Here is a 17,929-nt window from a genome sequence, read left to right on the forward strand (position 1 = left end):
AATAACATGTAAATGTATAACATTTTCTCCTGAGCACTTTATTGTTACTCTCATCCTGCTGAGAGTTATTAGCCAATATAGGATGTCAACCTCTGAGCAGTTGCCATAGTAGCGAGGCTAGTCTTGCTAATGTGTAATGGTGACTGAATTGCTTTATTAAGTGAGTTATTGATTGTCTACAGGTGGTGGGCAAAATCTCAGTAGAGTAGAATGGAGAACAGGTGCAAAGAGTCAGGAGCCAACCAGCTTCCTATTAAAAAAAGGTGATTTTCTAGAGGTTCATAATTTAGCCTGCTGTGTATATTGCATCATTAATTGATCCTAACAAGGTTGGCAACTGCTAGTCTTTGGAGTTGTAGGAACCAGTCAGTGAACTTGAATGACCTTTTTGGGTTCTCTTTATGTTATTTTTGAATGTTCATTTTCGTATAGTCTGTTAAGTCATTGAATTTGGTCAAATAAAAGTTGTAACACTTTGTCCTCATGGCACAATGCCATATTCCTCTAGTACCTTAACACTTTGTTTACGAAAGTTAAACAAGAAAAAAATCAAAGAAAAAAGACTGAATGCCTTAATTGAGCCCTATTGAGCGACTTTCTAATTCTTGTTAGCACAGCAGGGTCTAAAAGCAGAGAGGGTTTTAGCAGCACTCAGTATCGATTGTCCCTTTTATGTGTTAAAACGTTCTGTTTCTGCAGCAATTATTTCTTAATTAAATTTCCATACAGAGTTTGTCAAAATTACATTTGTATTACAAGGCATTTTCATTTGTTTGTGTGTCAGTGTGTTGTGAGACTGAATGTCTATGTGGTATACCATGTTTGGGACACTGGCTGCAGTCCACATTTAACACTTTCTATAAATAGCCTCAACATATCAACGTACAACAGGAAGCCGGCCTCTGACCACTCTGAGAGTTATCTAAGGAATAAAACATTATCCATTTAAACAACACTGGTATTGCTTCCCATAATCCCTTGCTGGGAGAAGAATGATAAAAGAGACATGTGAACTGTCAGTTCCGTTGACGAGCAGAGCTTTGACACTGTCATAGTAATTGCATAATCGTATAGCTCGTAGATAATGTTTAGGCCGCGGACTGTATCTGTAAAAGAATGAACCTGATGGGATCATATTAAATTAGTTGATGAGAGCAGCACAAATACACAGTGCCTTTGGTTGGTAACAATAAAATTGCTTCTGCTTGTCATTGTTTTTTTTTTTCTCTTTCTAATTTGCTGAATATTAAGTCCATTACTACAGTGATTTGCCATTTGCAATCATCAAAGGGGGACTGATCAAGCTCATTTTCGGTTTTCATAAGTATTTATCAAGGTCAAAAATAACATTTATAATTAGGATTTAATTGTCAGCCCTCAGGCAATATCTCCTTTCCTCTAGTCTGGTCTTCTCCCTTGTCCTATTTAATTTGTAAGTGATAATGTATAGTCAGTATGTGAGAATCACACACACAAAAAAACCTAACATACATATCAGGACGGGTATCAGAACTTTCCTGATAAATCATTGAATAAATGGACAAACTATTCTATTCTATTCTATTCTATTCTATTCTAGCCTAGTCTAGTCTAGTCTAGTCTAGTCTAGTCTCATGAAATGTTCACCAAGGCTTGTGATTTAAAGGGGACATATCATGCTAAATCCACTTTTTTAGCCCTTAAATGCATTTTGTTGTATATTTGGAGTGTTTAGAAGTACAGAAAAGTTGAAATTATTCTCTTCAGGTGCTTCGTTGATATCTTTATTCTATTTTGGCCTTATTTTTCAACCTGTTCCGATTTTTCTGTTATCTATGACGTTTTGTGAACTATTACATCACAGTATTTGCAGCGGAACTGCCAAATAAGGACATTGACTTCCAGCCCAACACTTCGAGCAATCCGCCATTTTTATTTCTCGCTGCAATTTTGTAGTCCAAGCTAAAAGATGCAGAAGTTACGAGAGGGTAAGTTAAAATGTTCGGTTGTTGGATGTAGTAACCCAAACGCTTCCTTACACGGTCTAATGTAGATGAACTGCCGCGCTTGTGACAGGGCGCATGTTTAACTGTAAGAACGAGCAGAGAGAGAGAGACCCGGTCGCGCGCACGCACTCTCTCTCTCTCTTCAGAGCCAGGCGAAAGTGTAAACAAGACACCGTCTCCAAACTAGACGCTGTCTTGCTCTCTCTTCCTCGCACATATTAATCAAAATAAATCGACACGGTGGTAAAAGGTCGGAAGACCAAAATTTCATGTGTAAATACAGTAACACACCATTGCGATACATCCATATGAAGACGTTGTTCTGCAGGTTCGTCGTCTTCATTTTCATCTCGCTCCGGCTCCGACTCTGGCTCGAACATGTAAGGCTGGCTGGACAAGTCTTCCGTTGTTGACATTTTGTTAATAACGTGTGAATAAAAAGTTTCTGTGCCGCTAGATAATCGTATCTCTGCTATCAAACTACAAAAATGGCCGAACGGGGTGGAGTTGAACCTCTGCATCCTGGAGAGGGGGCGGGGTATGAAGTGTCTCAATTGTGTTTAAAGAGACCGCACCAAAACGAGTTGCTCTCAGACGCACATCAGAAAAGGGGTAGAAAAGGGGCCTGTGGAGCTATAATAATGAGGAATTCAGACCCAAGCATTGCAGTTCCACTTTATATAGACTACAAATGTATGATTTATATGTAAAAAGGAACGATTTAAAACCATGATATGTCTCCTTTAAAATAACTGTTTTTATTTTAATATATTTTAAGATATAATTAATTCCTGTAATGGCAAAGCTGAATTTTTAGCATCATTACTCCAGTCTTCAGTGTCACATGATCCTTCACATGCTGATTTGATGCTCAAGAAACATTTCTTATTATTATCAATTTTGAAAACAGACAATTGTGCTGCTAAATATTTTTGTAGTAACCGTGATCTTTTTTTTAAAGGATTCTTTGATGAACAGAAAGCTTAAAATAACAGCATTTATTTGAAATAGAATAAATGCTTTTTTTTTATATTTAAAAGCATTTAAATAATTTTATTATGCGAGAAGAAAGAAGTCACAGAGTGATACAAGATCTTGTTTATTTTAGAAAATTGGTTGCCTGGAGTTTTTTTACAAAAATATTATACCTTTGAATATTTTGACCAATCAGAATCAAGAGCGCTTATATATTTACTCAGCATGTATATGTTGTCTTTGTTTCTCTGGAGTGTAATCAAAACATGAGGCATGTTGCCGGAACAGATAATCATAATCACTGGGCAGATATGATTAGTATTGAATCAGGCCTAATTAAAGAGGCAGATAGCCTCGTGATGAAACTATGGACTGGAAATGAGGGAAGACAGCATGTGCAGGACAACTAGAGATATCACAACTTCCCGGTTCTCCCTACGAACTGATAAGATTCTAATAAAGCCATAGCGGTGAATTACTGTGATTGTTAATTGTGTTCCAGGGCTGCTGTAAGGCTTTATTCGTAAGTCATCATCATAAACGCACTCTGCAGTAGAGTTCCAGGAAAAAGTTTCATGTAACTTTCATATAAGCCTGTTTATAAGTCTTCATCTTTCCATTGTGCACAGCACAGCAAACCTCTCAGCCTCTTTCCACATCCCCCATGTACATTTTATGAATTTAATCAAGTGCAATCTTTAACACACACACACACACAAACACACTCACAAAACAATTGTGTTGGATTTCCCCCCAGAAATTGCTAGTAAATTTCACAAATTATTGCGCTGTAAGAAGTGATCAGTTGATTTAACTTAAAAAAAGTGAGGAAACCCGTAGCGAGTAAATAAACTTTATGCGTAACTGAAAAAATTAAGTTATGTTCACACAACTTAAAATTATTAAGTAAATAAACTTCATGTATAATTGAAAAAATTAACTTATGTGTTATGTTCACACAACTTAATTTATTCAATTACGCATGAAGCTTACTTAATAATTTTAAGGCAACGGGTTTCCTTGCTTTTTTTATGTTGTCGACTGATCACTTTTTACAGTGAACAAAGAAACTGCAAGTAACACATTGAATTAAACATAACATTTTGAAGTAGAAAGACTGAAATAGTGTTTTTAAGTCTAGTTTGAGTGTATTGTTTTGTAACTTTACAACAATTTTGCTGCACTGTAAAAAATGACTTTTTTCGAAATTGTAATTAAAACATTAAAGGTGCGTTAAGCAAGATTCTGAGTTTTTGCAGAACTATGCCCCCTCTGGCGGCAAGCGAAACTGCAGCCAGAGATGTGCACGCTCACTAGACAAAAGTTTTCTTTTTTTTTATCTTACGTGGAGTTTGCGTTGGTGTTTGAAATGAACTACAAGCAGGTCTCTTACAATCCATCTTCTACGGAGAATGCCGGCGAATACACAAACCTGCCAGACATAGCTATGTGAGCGTGCCGTGAACGCGCATGACGTCACGCCCAGTCTAAAATTCCGGCCCGAATCCCTCTTATTTATTTTACTTTACAGGATTATAGAGACAATCTCAGTGATCAGAGAAGGGCTCATTCAGCCCATCAGGCAATTGTTTAAGCATGTATGGGTTAGAAAACGGGTATTTTTAACATGAAAAGTTGCTTAATGCACCTTTAAACAGATTATTGTAATACATTTTACAAAAAAAACAAACTATTTCAGCCTTACTACTCTAAAATGTTATGCTTAGTTCAAATTTTTACTTGCTGTTTCTTTGTAATTATTTGTGAATTTTTTAATGCAATTTCAGTGTGCTGAAGGTATAACTGGGGACGTCCCAAACCACCTCAAACATTCTGGTTAGGTGTTTGTTCTTATATTCAGTGAATTAACCGCGTACGCTATACAAACATTGTTTTGTAGATAATTTCAGTCTTAAGTGTTTTATCCCTTTTTGTTTTGGTAAACTGTATGTTTAAGATCATTAACGACTGAAAATCTCCCACTGATGAGTAATGATCGAACACTGGGCATTTAGTGGTGTTTGTGGTCCTGTCCACTCATGTAAAGTGAGAGCGATGTAGGCCTAGTCAGTGACAGTTACATCAGCAATGAGTGTCATTAGAAATGCTGATCAACAATACATTGCCTCTAAAGCTTCACCGGTTTCAGACTGCATGTAAAAGCAGCGCATGTATTTCTGATTGTAACGTTACAACATTGTGTGTGTGTGTGAACTTTATTTGTGTGAGGAGGATTCCCTATTATATTATCCTATTGCTTTAAAAAAAAAAAACTCAACATGCTTGTATTTTATGGTTTTAGTATTTGGTTTCTAAATGTGTCTTGAATTTCTATGGTTTCTCAGTTCACCTCACAAAACACATAGTGTGGTCTGTCGGTACAAACCGTGTTTATCCTTTGTTGCAAGAGCTACGCAGCACATGTTGGCATCTGCCTAAATTTGAGGGAACTGTGTCAAAACACAGTAGACTGGGACTGGTCCCACAAACTTTGACACCAGCCTCTGCTGTTGCCCATCTGTTTGTCCTCTTGACTTTAGATCCATAGCAGCAGCTGGCATTGTTCTGGTGACCCAGCTGGGGAAAAGGTGCAGTGCAGTATAGACATGAATCTGGAGCACAACTGGTCATTTTTAACAAGAGTCCTGGTGTTCTGGAGCATGTCCCCTCAAGCAGCTGCAGTCATGGGTAGACTCAGTTTCCCGTTAACAATTGAAAGGCTGGCATCCAGACGCGGCTTTTGAGTCTAAGTGAATGGTTTCTGTGTGCTGGATGTATTTCAGAAAGGGAAAAAGGGAATATACGCATCAACGAAGTACATTAACATTGACTGTGTCCCTCCACTTAATGTGATATTTTAGTAATGTCCAGGACAGCTACCCATGCTGAAACCTTCTAGGCAACAAAACAGCAAATTTGCTTTGTCACTGCATTAGACTACTGGATGTTTCATTCATAAATTATTTTATTTGACATCATTTTCTGATTTAATAACTTTGGTTAGACATTTCATTTTTGGGTCCCACTTTATATTAAGTACTATGTACTTAAATGTACTTACATTGAAATTAATCATTTGATACAATGTACTTATTGTGTAACTACATGTTTTTACATTGTACTTACATTTTTAAAATTCCTGCATGTAATTACAGCTGTAATTAATTTATGTAATTACATTTGTAATTACACAGTTGACCCTTCCCTTACACCTTAAACCTACCCAATCCACCACACCTGTCCCTAACCTTACCCGTATCACACCTCAATAGCAGCAAAAGTGTTTTACAATACAACATGAACACAATAAGTACATTGTACTTATTTTTGTATGTAAGTACATAGTACTTAACGCCACTTAATATAAAGTGGGACCCATTTTTGTTTTAACAATAGTTAACTGCATTAGTTAACAACAATGAAAAATACTTCTAAAGCATTTATTAATCTTAGTTAGTGTTATTTTCGATATTTACTAATAAATTATTCAAATTAAAAGTTGTATCTTTTAACATTATTTCATAGACTTGCGCTAACATGAACGATAACTATATTAGTGTCCACACCAACGAACGCTAACGCTCTGTTTATTCTAAGCGCGTGCTGTAGTTTTTGTCATCTGCCACTTTAAATACTTGATTTAAATCAAACAGGATGGATTCTGATTGGCTGCCAATGTTTTTATTGTTCGTCAGCTGGAAAAAAAAAATCGTTCTGAAAGGGATTCCAATGATATTGTTTCTCTGTGCTGTTTTTATAGTTGTGGTGTAGACTAGTCTGCAATACTTTTTTTTATATCTATTACTATTTTAGAACTATATCTTTATTTTTATAGTTATCGTTCTTGGTGCAATAAATAACATTAACTAATGGGACCTTATTGTGAAGTGTTACCATAGTTTTTTTTTTTTCTGATCAATGTCACAAATTTGTTTTTTTTATTTTTAATAGTGCTGAATCTTATACATTTCATATTCATTTTAGTCCTACAACTTTTTTGTTGGACTAAATCTAGTTCCAGTCAAAATCTCTGCAAATGCATTATAGCCTATGTGGTTATTGTGGTATTATGGTATAAATACTAAATATTATGTATAAATTGTGTTTATGTTATTGGTTCCATCCTCTCTGATTGAAATGACTCTCCTACATCTTCCATTGAAACTTTCACAGTCTCTTATATGCATCAATGTGCCATTTTCCAGCTACAGCTCTTCATGTGGTCAATGTTTTTGGAGTTTAATGACCCTCAGAGGTGTAATGTAAGGGAAGATTTTAATGGACCCTCACTTGAGACCGTCTGCAAGGAGCTGCATTTCTAGACCAGAGTTGGTCTGCCTGACTAATTTTAACCTCTGATTCCAAGTAGACCCTCTGTCATTTGTCTTTGGCTGAAAGAACTGCTTTTAAAATGCGATCATGTTCCTGCTTGGATACTTACGCCTTTCCTTACTCCTTGTCCCCCCTCCTTATCCCTCTTCTTTATCCCTCTTCTTTTTTGACCTACAGCAGTTTGTCTGCAGGGCTGGCTGCTCTTAGTTGTTCTTGTTATGTCTCTGTGCAGATACCAAGGCAAACAGAAGAATTGATGTTATTGGGTTTTTCTATCCTGCAGTCTTTTACCTTAGTCTCTGGAGGCAAAACCATGTTCTTTTCAGTTAACTCTTTCAAAGGGTACTGCACTGACTGTGTGTGTGTGTGTGAGTGTGGTGTGTGTGTGTGTGTGTGTGTGGTGTGTGTGTGTGGTGTGTGTGTGTGTGTGTGGTGTGTGTGTGTGTGTGGTGTGTGTGTGTGTGTGTGTGGTGTGTGTGTGTACACATCTACTGTACGTCTGAGGGCCAGGGTTTTGTTTTAGTGCAAAACTACCAAATCTCAGGATCAGAATTGCCTGTAATGACAAAAGCAAATTTCACCCAAAAGGACACTAAAAAGTAAAATCATCTACATTTTGAGATGTTTAATAATTAAAATTAAATAATTCATGAAAATGTAAATGAGTCACTTGGCACAATTTCAATTTTTATTTGAACATCCATTCATTATAATAATGATAATCATAGTGATACAATTATTACTTTATTATTATTAATTGTAATAATAATATTGTTGTTGTTTTCATTTAGAATTTTTTCTTCATGATGGTGTCACCCTGATATTTCTGACTTTAACTTCCCCGAAAAATATCAAAATAAATTTTAACATAGAAAAAAAAAACATGCTCATCATAGAAGAGGTCAAGTCGTTGTATGGATGAACAGCATTTTTAAATATTTGAATATATCAGCTAAAAAACTACTAAAGATTCGCATCACGCAACTCATTTACATTTTCATTAATTATATAGTATGTTTATTAAACAATCTCAAAATATAGATTTATTTATTCATTTATGGGAAATATTTTATAACACTGCATTAATATTTAAAATAAATCTTTCGCCTGCAAAATTACAGCTAAGTGGTGCAACCAACATAAAGAAAAATGGTATAAATGTTTTTAAAAAACATGGATGTAAAGGGTGCATTTCTAAGGACTTTGCACATGTGTTTTAAACTATATTATTCCTTCTGCTGCATTTTAAGTTATCTTCTTCATAGCGTGCTGCTGACCGTTTTCCAGTCTAACTGTGTGTGTGTTTTGCAGGAAACAAGAGCTGCTGACCATCTCCAGTGTGCCTCTGGGAGAATGTCCACCCTCACCTCCCCGCACTGCACCACCCACCATGAAGGTGAGTGCTGTGGTCCCACATTCACACACAACACAAGCGTCGCTCTATTAGCTGCTGCTAGCTGAAAACTGGTGCATTCATCTCTCAGTCACACCTTTTTACTAAATTAACCTCTATTAGTGTAATAGCATGAGAAAGTGAGAATGCCCTTTGTAGCATGCTATATAAAATGACCCTCATTTCTCTACAGAAATGTCAACATGCTCATTACATAATGTCTCTAACCGACTTAGACATGCACATTAACCTGCGGTGCTGTCTGTGAAGGTACATGCGGTGTGTTTGAGGTAAAGCTTTTCATTCAAGGTTACCTCTAAATGTAATTCTAATTCATTTGGACTGAGAAATCCATTTTCTTCGGAGCATTAAGGTCCCATTGAGATCGCACACTATCGCTATCTCTTTTATGTGCAACAGCCTCAAGAGGGTCTGGAAAGATTTTCTGTCTTGTTTAAAAGTGGTACAGAGTTCAGAGATGGATTGTGTGGCGTGAGCGGAGCACAGTCGGTGTCACCTTGAAATGAGACACAATTGCCGAAAAATCAGAAGAGGAGGAAGAGAGGTGGGTGTTTATGCGGGAAGGCAGGGCGAAAGGCCGAGGTGTCAGGCGTGATATTAAGATGAGAAGACATGAAGTCGAACTCAGAGGTCATGATCCTGTTAGCCAGTGGTTTAATTATGTATATCATTTCTCATACGGACTGATTAAATGTCTGAAGCACACAGAACTAGTTGAACATTATACTTGAAATGTATAAAGGTCTTCATCAGGTGTTTCATTATCACCTGCTTTTTTTTTTTTTTTAAATTTAAATATTTAAATATTGCATTTTTTTCTTTTTTTTTTAAAGAACTTAAATTTCTTTGCCTCTCTTCTGAGCATCTTGTAAATTCTGTCATCATTTACTTAAGTGGTTTCCCTATACTATGACAGTCAATGGGGTCCAATGTTATTTTGACACCATTGATTTTCATTGTATGGACAAAAATTGTTGAAATCAAACGTTCTTCAATCTTCTTTTATGTCCCACAGAAGAAAATAAGTCATGAAAATATGAAATGACATGAAGGTACTGGTTAAAAGTTTGGGGTCAGTAATAATTTTCATCATGTTAGAATGATTTCTGAAGGATCATGTGACACTGAAGACTGGAGTAATGATGCTGAAAATTCAGCTTTGCATTTTAAAAGTTCTTATAAATTGAAATAATATTTCACAATATTACTATTTTACTGTTCTTTTGATCATATAAATGAAATATGCCTTGTTGAGCATAAGGGACTAAGGGAATCATTATAAAATCTTACCAACCCTTCCCGAAATCTAGTTTTAGTTTGTACTGCACTAATCCTAAAGTATATTTGTCATATAAAACTCACATAGCCAGTTTTTTTCCTGTTCTAACCTTGTCCTTAGACTACTGAGTCACTTTACACATTACAGGGAAATGTTTGCTGAATACACTTTAACACAACACGATGTACTGTACCTCTTTTTAGGTTTAGCTATCCTTGTAGGGACATTTGGTCCACACAATGTAGCCAAAACTACCTGACACACACACACACACACACACACACACACACACACACACACACACACACACACACACACACACACACACACACACACACACACACACACACACACACACACACACACTAAAAACACTCCCACAATGTGCAAAGACTCCATTAACACCTGTGTTTGGGTGTAAACACAATACAGTTAGTAAGGACATATTAATCTGTATGTGTACATGTCTTTTTAAGATCTATAATTATGTTTTGTTCACACAGTTAGTGGCCACTCCCAATGTAAACCCAGAGCCTAAAGAAGAAAAGAGGAAAGGGAGGACAGCGAGTGTGTGGATGTGATAAGCTCTCTTGAACTGTGGCTCAGCTGTTGGTCATATTCAAAGCAGAACTAACTACTAAAGACCAAAAGGCGCAGAGAGAATGAGAGAACTTAACTCATAAGTAAAGACACACTGGTAGGACCAGTTTTAGGGTGCGGACTTGGCCATCCTCTTCCTGTTTTGTGCTACTGAAAGCGTTTGCAAAGAGGAACACAGCTAATCTGAGGAGAGAGGTATGATCGCCTGTATTACACACTGTGACGGGGGAAACAGAATGTGAGAGGTATTAGCCTGGATGTGTGTTTATTATTGATGAAGCTTTATTCATTCATTCTAGTGCGTCTTTGTGAAGATCTTTATGTAATATCTGTTTATTAGCCAGTATTGGACAAGAGTGTCAGATGCACATATTATCTTTATTTGTGCATCTATTTATACCTATAACTTCTTGGTCAATATAGTAAATATAGTGTTTATATATATATATATATATATATATATATATATATATATATATATATATATATATAAAAAGGTAACATTTTACAGTAAGGTTCAATTTGTTAACATTTGCTAGTGCATTTGGTATCATTATCATTTTTTTTTTTTTTTTTTTTTTTTGCATTTATTAATCTAAGGCATGTTAAAAGAATATTCCGGGATTAAGTTTGACAGCATTTGTTGCATTATATTGATTACCCCCAAAAATAGATCTGACTTGTCCTGCAAAAATCTAGGTTGCAGTTACGCACTTTACAATGAAAATGAACGGGGCCAATAAATGGAGGATTTATCTAATGTTAACTCATACAACCTGCATTGTTCCATATTAATATCAGTGGCGTGCAGTAGTGTTCTGAAACAAGGAAGCAAAGTCCTCACAGTTTTTATTTTATTTATTTAAATAAATCAAAAATTCATGTCCCAGTTACACTTAATGTTGTCACATTTTACTGGTTAAACATTACATAAAAAAATAAAGAAAGCAAACACAATTCTATACTGTAGTTTTACATTGACTAGTATGTAATTAATGTATTACATTATTATGTATTAAGTATTAACCTCATGGACATTTTTTAAGCATTTTTACATTTATTCCAAAATAATAACTAAAGGCAGTAACAATTTAAACATTATATTTAAACAATAACAATTTAAACAATATATCACAGAAATGAAGATTTATCTTTAATTTCACCAAGCTAATTGCTCACTAAAACCCCACAGTCATCAAGTTTTCAGGCCATTTCAAGTTTGATTTTGACTGTTTACTTTTTCATTAGTCGATCATTAACTCCATCATTTTGTTCATTCAGACTGATTCGTGAACACGGAACATGTATGAAAAGGCGGGATTTATCGCACAAACCAATTGGATCCCATCATAGTGCGGTGGAGACATCTCACGTGACTTTCCCCCATTCATTTTAAATTACCCCCCACCAAACCCACAGCACGCTCTAGGGGGTCTTTTAAAAGTCAACACACACACACACACACACACACACACACACACACACACACACACACACACACACACACACACACACACACACTCTGTATCATGGTGTAATGTTAACTCATACAACCTGAAATGTTAAAAATGTATTCATACATGTAGAAACATTAATTTAGATCAAAGTAAAAGTATTGTATTACCTCACCGTAAAGTGTTAACAAACCCTTTGAGTCTTTTATAATACTTTTGTCCCTCAGTTCATTGTATTTTGGGTGAAGCTTCAAAGATCCTTTTAATCTTGCCTGAGACAACAGTGAAACTAACAGGTTGCCGTGGCAGATAAGCTTTGTCTCTTTATAACCTTACTATGACGCCACAGGCATCATTTAAGACTATATGAATTTTTTATCATGCAGCTCTGATGTGTTTATATTTGATTTGATGTACTCGTCATCTGTGGGCAGGTGGGGCAGTGTCCCACCAAAATATTCATCCAAAACATAGACCTCTATATAGACTGAATGAATAATTGTAAGTGTGTTCAGCATTATGATGATCATTTTCTTGATTATTTTAAGTCGTAAATTGAGCGGGATATATCAAAATTTAGCGTGTGGCTACAGAAGGCATTTATCATGATACTAATCGGGGAAGATGGTGCCTGTGTCCGCAGCTCTACGGCGCCCCACAGGTTTCCAATGTGAAACTGCAGCACGCTCTAATTTAGAGCCATTTGGGTGGATTTCAAACTGCCCCGCTTTTCGCGTTACCTTGCGTAAATCTCGCTCCAAATCAAGACGGTATGAATTCGCTTCGTGAAAGACGGTCTGTTAAAGATCACTTCATCTGGAAAGCATCTGCTGTTTACTAATCTGATAGACGTCTTTAATATGTCAGTTTTAAATACATTCTAAATCTTAAAGACATTTTCTAAACTCTATTTGACCTCTGACAGGAAACGTATTGCAGATGATGCAAACCATCTAAAAAATACGTCTTCCAGATGTAAACACGCACATCAAATAGACGCCTCTGTGATGTACGTGTGCTATCAACTATAGTTGGAATGTCTGGTTTTCCTAATTAATGAAAGTGTAAATCCTTTAGTTTAAATGTGCTCTTGTGAATAGCCTTTATACAGTTCTGTTTTTTCATTTTATTTTATGTTCTGAAAACAGACATGACTTTCTTTTCCTTATTGGAATTCCTCCTCAACTTAATAAGGCAATAAATTCTATATTAAGGTAATACTAGCTTTCTATGTATGCCTGTCAATCAACATTTGAGCGCCACCCTTAGGCTGAATAACGCAAGGATATTCAATTATAAAGCTTACAAAATGTTTAACACAAACTTGCGCTAAGACCTAGAATCTGCCCTACCTAAATGTAATGTCAGGAGCTGCTACTGCATTGGACCGCTGACTCATGTGAATTTCTCACTCAAAAATCTCAATATTCAATAATCAAAAAGGTCAACAGGCCATTGCATTACAAAACGTTTAAAGCCTTTCCAAAAATCTACACATCTTTTACTGGTTTCTTCTTTGGCCTTGCGTTGTGCCTTAGAATTTAGGAGTTGCCTTATGTGTCCTACTGATGTTGTGGTCTCAATCCCTCAAGGTTATTTGGGCAAAAATGCTTCAGCTGGGCTGAACTTTGTTGACTTTGTGAAGCCGAGTTGCCCTTGGATCCATGGCAGGTTAAACATTAACCGATCTACATTCGCTCTGTCCCACCCACCTACATCTGTTACTCTGTCTGATCATACGAATATCCTTAAACCAAAGGAATTTCTTTTGAACAAAAATCCGATTTCTTTGGGGTGGTCTGCCTCTTAACTAGCAGGGGTGCTCTGTTGAGGTAAGAGACTCTGGGTTCAGTTGATATTGTGCAAGTTTAGCAAGAATAGTTGAGGTTGTTTATTATAGGCCCTTCAGGTCTAGACTAAAAATTATACTTTAAATATCTGGTGCATTTCTAATATTTAATCCATAATGGTTGCACAGCCCATTGATTAAATGAGGCTGTAAAGGTTCAGTAAGTTTGATTTAGATTGAAGATGTATTATGGTTTAAGTCTTTATGGAGAAAGAGTCATTTACTGTCATTCAACATGCATTAAACATATCTCAACCCATATCACATTCCAGTGTTATGATATAGAAATGTGCAGTGGACTCCAGACTGTAGTTGTTGATTTGATTTTAGATATGATCAGGCTTGTATATTTTGCCCTAAGACTGTGTGAGTTGGGTGTGTAAGATTGAGAGCCCATAATACATGGGAACTTTTTTTGTATGATTTAAAAACCATCCTAGGATGCACCTCATGTTGATTGAGAGAATGTCCAAAGTGAGCAGAGCTGTCCAGAAATTATTTCGGGACCATTACATGTTACTTTAAAAATGTAAAATGTTTTTTGTTTCATTTATTTAATTATTTTATTTGTAAAATGAAAAAAATAAATAATAATTGAGTATTTTAAAGTTATTTAGTTATTTTTTTGCATAACTGAAAGAAATTATTTTTTCATAGTATTTATTTATTTTATTTTTTTGATTAGGGATGCACAATAAATCAGTTCCAGGTTTATTTTATTTTATCTTATATTTAATTGAGAATGCTCATTTTACCTATTTATTTACATGTAGATTGTCTTTGCCATCATTTAATAATGACTTAACTTTAATCTTTAAAAGCACTACTAATTTTTAATACTGTTAAATGTATTATTTATATATCCAAATTTTCATATTGTAAATGTCTAATGTTTTGATGCTCACATATTCATCTGTAGAATCTAAAACTATTGATATTGGTTTTTAGTGTTTTATTGATTGTTTAATTTAGAAAAAAAAAAAAAAAGAGTAATATCTGACATTTATCTTTTATCCATTACATGAAAATAATTATCGTAATTTTATTGGACAGACTTTTAATAATGGTGCATCCCAAGTTTTATTGTCTTTACTGCTAAAATGGATAAAGTAATAATAAAAAATAAGTGGTGTCAAAATGAACCTGTTCAATATGTCTTTCTTGATTCTACAATTTACTTCCAGATAAAAAAAAACATATGGGTTTGATGCGAATATCACCACAAAACTATGTAAATTTAGACATTCAAATACTGACTTATCTCAATTTATATTTCTTTCCCAGTCGGCGGAGTTCTTCGACATGCTGGAAAGGATGCAGGTAAGACTCCTTCCATTATTCAGATGATCTTATATTTTAAGATTCCTGTCATAACAGTATTCCTCCACTAACTTAGTAAGGCTGAAGAGCATTTTACTGTATAATATCAATCACTGCATGTTTTTGACCTTGAGTGCTGGCTAAGTGTTCTCTCTCCAGTGGACCACCAATCATCAGTTATTCTGAATGAATAATTACACATTTCGGCTCATTTGACAATGCAGTGATTTGGCCAGAACTTTTCTCTGTGGTCAGTCTTTGGGTGGGGGTTTTGTAGGAGCCCCGGAGGGTGAGAGACTGGGAACAGGACACACTGACCTGTTATATAACAGTTGTGGTGTCATTGTGTGTATGTTTGTGAGGGTGTGTAGATGATGGGCAGCAGGCAGCTAAAGATCAGCCGATCAATATGCTGAGGCAGAAGCGTGGTGTCTTAGTCGGGTGTTATTAAAGCCCTCGGTCTTCTTGAACAGATCTCTGTATGAGTGACAGATCGATGGTTTGTCTGAAGGGCTGATGTCTCTCTCCATCACGTGCACTTGTGATGTTCTCAATCAAATACAAAGGTGTTTAGGTGTGTCTTAGTCAGCTCCATTCTATAGCATGTACAGAGCCCAAGGAATTGGCCTTTTCCTACTTTCTTTTTCTAAAAGAGATTTTGTTTTTAATTACATTCCTAGGGCCAGATTTACTAAACAGGGCACATTAGCGTGAGTGCCGATGGGAGTGGAAAGTTCTTTGCGTGATCTACTGACGACGCGCAAATGAAAGAACACAGACGCTGTCGGATCATTTCCATAATGACCAACGCAATCTACCAAGAGCAAATTAGCATCTTTGGGGCGGTATATAATGGCGCACATACCAGTATATTGATGTGCGCAAACCTTAGTAAATCCCCCTACATGATTAATTTAAATACATGGTTCATTGTCTGAAAGGGATACTCCTACAAATGCATATGCAATAAGGTCAGCCGCAAAAATAACCCTGTCCAAGCCTTTTTAGCTAATTTTTTTCACTGCGTGTCTGTAGCAAATCCTGACAGTAGTTTTTTAACGCCAAAAGAGGGTTTGCGCTGAAACAAGCTGTTAGTAAATCTGGCCCCTAATGTCTATGAAAGGGAAACAATGCCACAAACTTTTAAGAACTGAACAGGAATAAAATTTGAAGAAAAACTTATTTTTTCAATTATTTTTGTTTAATTTTATTTAACTTTAAAATGTTGACTTGTAATGTTTTAATTTCTAAATAAAGTTAATTCATTAAAATTTATATTTAAATTAATCGAAATAAATATTATGTAATTTTAATGAATACAATTCTTTCTTCCTACACACGCTGGATCATTCACTGGAAACTGAAAGTAACTCTTTAAACTTTACTCTTTGAATTCTTGCACCCGGGAACACCATTCAACACCATTATAACTAAAAGTTTGCTAAGAAGTATTTCCTACTAAAGCAAGGCGGTATTTTACTCTGGTAAGTGTATCTGTGACAGACTGGGTGGGAGTGGCCTTGGACAAAAAGATGCCCAGTGCATTATGGGTGTTGAAGTTTTCCTATTTGTCAGAAGGGAAAACAGCAGCCTTTTTTTCTCTGTTCTCAGGTAGCACCGATTTCAAAACATTTGTACCTTTCTACTATATAGCAGGGCTCGCAAAATTTCTAAATCGCTGGTAGCCCTTCGGGCAGGCACTCTTCAGATTTTGGTAGCCCGAAATGAATTTTACTAGCCCATATAAAAAGACTACAATTTTTAATGTAGAATATTGGTTATGAGTCAAAACAATGAATCAAAAACTTTTTCAAAACACAAATATCAACAAATATGCATCTGGTAATAACTGAACTGAAATTTGTGTGACCAGTATGGAACATGAATCAGTCTGTGTCGGTGGCTCAGCCCTCAATGAGGGTATGATAAAATAAAATAAAAGTAACTCTTTAGTTTAGGGTCTAATACTCACTATTAACTAGTTTCATTAACATACAGATGGCAGGGTTTTTTCATCACTGAGGTCCTGAATGTGAGATATGCTAGTTAGGGGGGTTCGGGGGCACCCCCGAGAAAATTTTGATTCCTCTGATCTACATATGTGCATTTTAAGATGTTTTGAAGGGCAAAAAAATTGGATAACAATAGCTTTAAAACCATGTAAGTGGGCAGCTGATTATTTTTCTCTCCTCCTTATTTTTCGCATCACACTCGACTATATTCTCTTTGTTTTATACCTATTCTCTTTGTTTTTCTCTTGCTCTGTCTCTTCCCCTCCTAAAGCTGAGCTTTGACTGATATAGGCTTTTCATTTTTGTCTGTCAGTGAAGTAAACTTAGGGTCAACTGATAGGTTGATTTATGAATCATTTTCTCAGACACGTTAATTTACTGAAAGCTACTAGGAAAGCTAGGTAGCCTAACTAAGTTTATTAAATTCATTCACAATATGTACACATTCATTATTGATCTTATTCCTAATACAGGGCCGTAGACAGGGCTTTATAATCAAAGAGGTCCTACATTTAAAGTTATTAGGGGGTTCAAATTTTTTATTTCTCTGATATGTCCATTTCAAGATGTTTGAAGGCCAAAAAAGGATAAGAAATAGCTTTAAAACCATGTCAGCAGGCAGTAGATGATACCTGCTCTCACTTCTTATCCATCACTCTCTTTTTCTCTCAGTCTCCTCATCTTGCCATCTCTTCTCCCTACCTAAAGC

The 17,929-nt window shown here is 35.8% G+C and overlaps 1 protein-coding gene across 20 annotated transcripts in view; it reads left to right on the top strand.

Annotated features, from left to right (window-relative positions):
• The window catches only part of rap1gap2a (RAP1 GTPase activating protein 2a), a 92,648-nt gene that overhangs the window by 56,814 nt on the left and 17,905 nt on the right, over window positions 1-17,929 (top strand). For 12 of the 20 annotated variants that reach the window (XM_079885822.1, XM_079885807.1, XM_079885823.1 and 9 more), the window contains 2 exons: window positions 8,604-8,688; window positions 15,173-15,208. In XM_079885822.1, coding sequence (XP_079741948.1) covers window positions 8,683-8,688; window positions 15,173-15,208 — 42 coding nt within the window. In that variant the 5' untranslated portion in view covers window positions 8,604-8,682. Of the gene's footprint in view, window positions 1-8,603; window positions 8,689-10,493; window positions 10,831-13,767; window positions 13,872-15,172; window positions 15,209-17,929 lie in introns of those variants that run through there. The other 8 variants (XM_079885809.1, XM_079885815.1, XM_079885810.1 and 5 more) reach the window with 6 other exon arrangements.

Source organism: Squalius cephalus (assembly GCF_949319135.1).
Source record: "Squalius cephalus genome assembly, chromosome: 11".
Lineage (NCBI taxonomy): Eukaryota > Metazoa > Chordata > Actinopteri > Cypriniformes > Leuciscidae > Squalius > Squalius cephalus.